Source organism: Rhineura floridana, chromosome 2 (genome assembly GCF_030035675.1).
Source record: "Rhineura floridana isolate rRhiFlo1 chromosome 2, rRhiFlo1.hap2, whole genome shotgun sequence".
In the NCBI taxonomy this organism is placed as follows: domain Eukaryota; kingdom Metazoa; phylum Chordata; class Lepidosauria; order Squamata; family Rhineuridae; genus Rhineura; species Rhineura floridana.
In genome coordinates, this window is record NC_084481.1 from 189,400,307 (window position 1) to 189,406,614 (window position 6,308).

The 6,308-nt window shown below is 46.1% G+C and overlaps 1 protein-coding gene across 1 annotated transcript; it reads right to left on the bottom strand.

Moving 5' to 3' along the window:
* Positions 1-461: 461 nt before the first annotated feature.
* CLEC14A (C-type lectin domain containing 14A) lies at positions 462-6,040 on the bottom strand. Its single transcript, XM_061611680.1, has one exon. The coding sequence runs from the start codon at positions 6,023-6,025 to the stop codon at positions 4,508-4,510; it is 1,518 nt and encodes a 505-aa protein (XP_061467664.1). The 5' UTR covers positions 6,026-6,040; the 3' UTR covers positions 462-4,507.
* Between the last annotated feature and the right edge of the window lie 268 nt (positions 6,041-6,308).

Consider the following 6,308-nt stretch of genomic DNA (forward strand, 5'->3'; position numbering starts at 1 on the left):
GACCAAGGAATTTCAGAGGAAAATCACCCTAAGGAATGACTTAGAAATGGGGGTGCCACAGCATCTGATTGTCCAGATGTGCAACCTATACTCTGGATAAGAGGCTACTGTAAGGACAGAATATGGGGCAACCAATCAGTTCCCTATTGGAAAGGGTGTGAAACGGGTTTATTTCATCACCCTATTTTTTAATTTATATGAAGAACATATAATATGGAAAGCAGGATTGGGCAAAGATGGCGGTGAGAAAATTGGAGGGGAAAACTTCAATAATTTAAGATATGCAGATGATACCATACTACTAGCAGAAACTTGTAACGATTTGAAACAAATGCTGATGAAAGTTAAAGAGAAAAGCACAAAAGCCAGACTAGAGCTGAATGTTAAGAAGACTAAAGTAATGACAACAGAAAATTTATGTAACTTTAAAGTTGACAGTGAGGACATTGAACTTGTCAAGGATTATCAATACCTCAGCACAGTCATTAACCAAAATGGAGACCATAGTCAAGAAATTAGAAGAAGGCCAGGACTGGGGAGAGCAGCTATGAGAGAACTAGAAAAGGTTCTCAAATGCAAAGATGTATCACTGAAGACTAAAGTCAGCAACATTCAGACCATAGTATTCCCAATCTCTATGTATGTATGTGAAAGTTGGACAGTGAAAAAAGTGGATAAGATAAAAATCAACTCGTTTGAAATGTGGTGTTGGAGGAGAGCCTTGCACACACCATGGACTGCAAAAAATACAAATAATTGGGTATTAGAACAAATTAAACCAGAACTATCACTAGAAGCTAAAATGATGAAACTGAGGTTATCATACTTTGGACACATGATGAGATGACATAATTCCCTAGAAAAGGCAATAATGCTAGGGAAAACAGAAGGAAGTAGAAAAAGAGGAAGACCAAACAAGAGATGGTTTGATTCCATAAAGGAAGCCACGGACCTGAACTTACAAGATCTGAACAGGGTGGTCCATGACAGATGCTTTTGGAGGTCACTGATTCATAGGGTAACCATAAGTCGTAATTGATTTGAAGGCACATAACAACAAATTCATAATCATACCTTACATTCCCCCACTGCTTCAAGATGTATATGATTTTCAAGTGTCTTAGAAATAATTAATGGTCTAGAAATAAGATTTAAAGAGTGACAAGAGGATATAGTGTCCTACTGTACTAGATAGAATGTGTGATCCCAGCCTTTTCCATATTAATGGGTTCTCTGTGCTTTAAATAGCTGAATATTAGGAGTATCAATGCTATAAAATATATTATTATTATACACATTTGTTGCAAAATGTGGCTTGTGTGGAAATTAAGGGCTTTTCTGAATGATCTGGATCAGAGAGGGTTGTGTGTGCAACAAATACACTGACCTGGATCAGGACCAGTATATTGGTGTGGGATATTGCACCGTTGCTACTGGATCACAATTTTTGTAGTACAGCACAATCATATGCAAAGTTAGGTGTGCTAAACTCATTGGATCGGGCTGTTAGAACATTAAATGAATTTAATTCTCCCCACCCCCTTGGAAAGACCAAGTATCATTTGGTAACACTAGTTTTTCCATTGGGTAATCAATTTGTTTTAAAATCTATTCTTTCCTTGTCTTCTTTTCTTTCTGAATTGCCCCCTCCCATAGTGCTGGTGTGGTGAAGAAGTGGCAGAGCAAATCAAACCTTGGCTGGGCATCAGTGAGGCACGGCAAGAGCAGTAGAACTACTGCCACACCTGTAACCCCCATTGCTCATGCCAGTCAGGGTGGAAGTTGGGGGAATAGGCAAAAGTTTGGTCCAGGCTTTATAGTCATTGGGCCTGGGCTGGGCCTGATGACATCAAATGATGGCAGTGGGGCCAATTAGGGATCTAGTGGATCTTGGGCCAGCTTAGCCCCTCCCTGGAATTCCTGTTTTCACATGCTGCTGGCACAAGGGAGCCTACAGCAGAACAGGAAACTTGGTGGAGAGAGAGACCTCTGCCTCAGGGCAGATTGGAGGGTTGGATGACACCATTTTGATCTCATTACACACATTTATGTGTATCAAACATTTTTATTTATTTTATTTTATTTATTAATAAATTTTGTACCCTCCCTTTCAAATAGAATATTCCAAGGTAGCTACACCAAAACTGTCAATAAAACTATTAGCCATATAAAAACAGAAATACATAATATAACAAAATTAAAAGCTACAACGCAGCATTAGATAAATCAATTTAGGGATAAAATGTTTAGGAAAATATAAAGGTATTTGCCTGGTTATGAAAAGACAAACAGCATGAGTGCCAGGGGAGCCGCCCTGGGAAAAGCATTCTATAACCTGGGTGCCACTGCCACCACCAAGAAGGCACTCCTCCCAGTCACCACCATCACACCTCAGTTGTCAAAGGTTCCCAAAAAGCCTCCAGATGACATCAATTAATTGGAAGACTGATATGGAAGAAGGTTGTCAAGTAAGTTAGACCCTCAGTTAAATCTTGACAGATATGCACCCTGTAAAGAACAAAGCTCTTTGGAGAAGTTGTTCCAAAACTTGTTTTCACATGGACCACCTGACAATTACTAATGGCCTTGGCAGACCACTTAATGATTTTTCTGCCTGTTGCAGCCACTGTAATGTGCTCCCCTAGATGCTGTATGATATTTAATTGTATTTTTTTGCTTCTATTATTTCTTCTATTGTATTTTATTGTACAATTTGCATTCCATAGAATTAATATTGTAATACGATATAAGAAAGAAAAGAAGCAATAAGATGCAATGAAAAATCAGTATGAATATTTAATGCAGGCATGCCCTGGACTACTTGAACGAAGCTCATGGACCACAGTTTGGGAATCCCTGCTTTAGAGCTATGAATGAGTATAAGCTAGCCACGAGAGCCATTTGAGTAGTATACCTTTGTAGGTTTTTGGAATTCCCACTTAAGGAAATTGGAACAGATACAGCTTTTGCATGGAAAAATTGAGTATGTGCTGGTCCACACTTCTCATGCATCCAATCCATGAGTCAATCAAAACACAATACTTAGATTTCAGGATATTTGTTTAAGTCTGACAAATTGATCTCCACATGCACAAGTGTACAGAATAGCACTGGTGCCAAAAGAGACTAGCAGGAACTAAGGGAAACATCCGATTCAAAATAAATGTTGGCAAGCAATTTTAGTCATAAAATGTTATTCTGCCTAAGACAGGGATGGGTAACCTATGGCTATCTAGATGTTGCTGGACTATAACTCCCATCTTCCTTGACCATTGTCCAAGCTGGCTGAGGCTGATGAAAGTTGGGGTCCAACAACACCTGGAACCCCTCAGGTTCCTCATCCCTGCTGTTAGATATCTTAAGCTGCCATCTTGCACATTTACCTGGAAGTAATTTCTGTTGAACTCAGTGGCACTTACTTCCAAGTAGATATGTATAGGATTGCACTGTTAGACAAGCAGCTTAACACATATGAGAGCCAATGCATCTGTATCTTCCAGCACACTGTGGAGTTCTGATCAGCCCTTAGCATTAACATGTTAACTGAGAAATGACAACAATAATATTAGCATTTTGAGGTTAAAAGGAAGGAAAGCTAAGTGCTTGACATGACAGCTGGTGTATGATGGTGAGGAACAGCAATTGCGTACCCTCTTCCACTAGGCATCACAGAGGATTGGGCACCCTGAGACCATGACCATCTAATTACTGCACTGTCCAAACAGAGAGAAAGGGAGTACAGCCAGATGAGTAAGCTAAGGCAGCAACTCCTTACAGTCACCACCTCCCTCCACTGGCTCACCCACTTGCCTGCCTTCTCTCTGTGGGCAATGCCGAGTCCAGTCCGAACTGCTGCAACATCAAGACAGTGCAGGTGAGCAAGCAAGTGGAGCTTGATGTGGCTGTCTGAGCTGCCTTTGCTCACAGCACTGCCCGAAGAGTGCAGCCTCAGCTGCAATGCCATCCAGAGAGAGGGCAGTGCAGGCAAGTGAATGGACACAGAGACTGCTCTTTGCTCCTGCCTCCCCAGCTTGGGTGAATGAGCATCACCAACCCTGCAAGACATACCTGCTACCTTTGCTTGCTCACTTGTTCACCTGCTCTCTCTCTCTCTCTCTCTCGCTCAGTTTAGCAGATGGGATTGGGCCCACTATGGAAAGAGAAGGTTGGGAATCTCACCAAAGGCATGTTGACCAGGGCCCCACTAAACAAGGAACCAGCCTGTTTCCTCAGGCAGCAAGATATCTCCTTTCACATAAAATTGAATCTTCTAGTTCTGCATCTATAACCCACAAACCTCAATTTAAATACACACACACAAAGTCCCTTGATCAGGGGCTCCAGTTGTTGCTGGCCTCAAATTTCCATCAGCCCTAGTTTCGCCAGCTGTCGTTCAATAATAACTAAAGGGCCACAGATTCCACATCCCTGTCCTATGAAAGCCACCTTCTCTGAATGCTAGTCCATTATCTCTTGCAAACATAGTCCCAGTCCCCTTATGGTTGTTCTAGTTCCAACTGTCCAGTGGCTTGGGATCATCCCGAGAAGCCTCTGCAGACTCTGCCTTGCTTGGTCCCAGGGAATGTTCAGAATTGGTGCAGGTGGCGGAGGCCTCCGGATCGCCTTCTAGCGCTGCAGCCGGAGCTCCGTCCTTGTTGGACTGACATCCCTTGAAGCACTTAGAGCAGACTTGGAAGGCCTGCAGCGCGACCATGACTAGGATCACCAGCATCACCACAGCCACGGTGATCAGGATGAAGACATAGTTGGAAGAGTCGGCATAAATCAAGGGCTTCTCCGCTCCAGGGAAGCTGCTGTTGTCCACCTCAGAAGGAAAAGCCTCCTGCAGGGAGTTGTTCTGACCAGGCAGGCTGCCTGAAGTGCTGCTTGACAGGAAAGCCGGGGTTGTAGGCAGGGCAGCAGTCGTCAGGGCTGCTCCTGTTTGGGCCGGTGGCAGGCAGGACTTTTCGCTCGCCGCCAAGCCGGAGCCCCAAGCGCACAGGCAGAGGAACGTGCTGTGGGCACCGAGGCAGTCTGCAGGCTCCACGCAGGCTCCCTTGCTAGGGTTCCAGTAACCGCTAGGGCAGGAGCAGAGCCCGTGCTCTGTGCCTTCCCAATGGTAGCCGTCGGGCGACGGGCGGCAAGTGAAGCGCGCCTCACGCCCCGGGCACCTAAGGGTGAGCACCGTGCCGGGCGGGCTGAACTCCACGGCCGCGCTTTGGACCCGGAAAGGGAGCGTGTACTGCAGACTACGAGCGCCAGGCGGGTGGAGCGCAGGGCATGCGCCCGCATAGTTATACTTGCAAATATAGCCGGAGTTTGCCTTGGTGCAGGCGAGCTCTATCAGGCCCCAAGACTCCAACAAGGGCGCTCCAAAAGTCACCTGCAGGCCGGCGCACTTCGGCTTCGTGCACGACTTGCTCGGCTCCCTCACCCAGGACAGGGTCTGCTCCGCGGTTTCGTTCACCGCTTTCGCCTCCAGAAGCCCGGCAGGGGCCCAGGTGAAACCCCGAAGTGGCAGCTCTTCGATGGTACACTGCTGAGCTTTCCGAACCAGACCCAGCCAAAACATGGAGACGCCTGGCCCGTTGGCTACACCTCTCAGTAGAGTCAGGATGGCCTGGACTTCGGCCTTGTCGCTCGCCGTGCTCAGGCCTCCGCCGTACGCGGCGCAGGCGTTCTGGGCCCGGTGGAAGTTCAGGCTGCCCAGGTGGACGCTGTAACAGGCCCCAGAACCGTGACACCAGGTGCGGTCGCTCTGGGGACTCTCAGCAGTCCCTCCGGGCACGGAGAAGGCCTGTAGTAGGACGAGAGAGGAGAGCATCAGTCCCCACATCTTGCCTCGCGGCTCCACGGTGGAGGCGGATACAGGCATCCCCACAGGCCAAGCCTGGGTTGAGGGAATGTGGCGTCCAGGCAATTCCTTTTCTTCACAACTCACATCCCGACAGTATCTTTGCTCTCGCAGCCTTCCCTTCGAGTTGCTGAAAGGAAATGTGTCAGGGGCTAGGCTTGACCTTAACATCCTTGATTTGTTGAAGCGCCTGTGCCAAACGCTCCTTTCCAGAGTAGGGAAATGTCTGATAAATAAAACCAGCCTCCTGGGAGGGCAGGGAAAGTTTTCTTGTCTGAACTTTACAAGGGCATGACTGGAGAAATGCCCTAATAAATCAGACATAAGAAGGTACTGAGATTTTAAAGTATTCTTTGAGTCGAGTTTTATCCATATTATACTGAATCATTTCCCTCCATCCATGCTAGTAAATACAGGCCAGATATTTAAACTAATGAACATTGTGCTCTTTTTT

Bases quoted from the DNA above. Each gene is read 5' to 3' on its own strand.
- CLEC14A (XM_061611680.1), bottom strand. From the start codon at position 6,025: ATGTTAAGGTCAAGCCTAGCCCCTGACACATTTCCTTTCAGCAACTCG.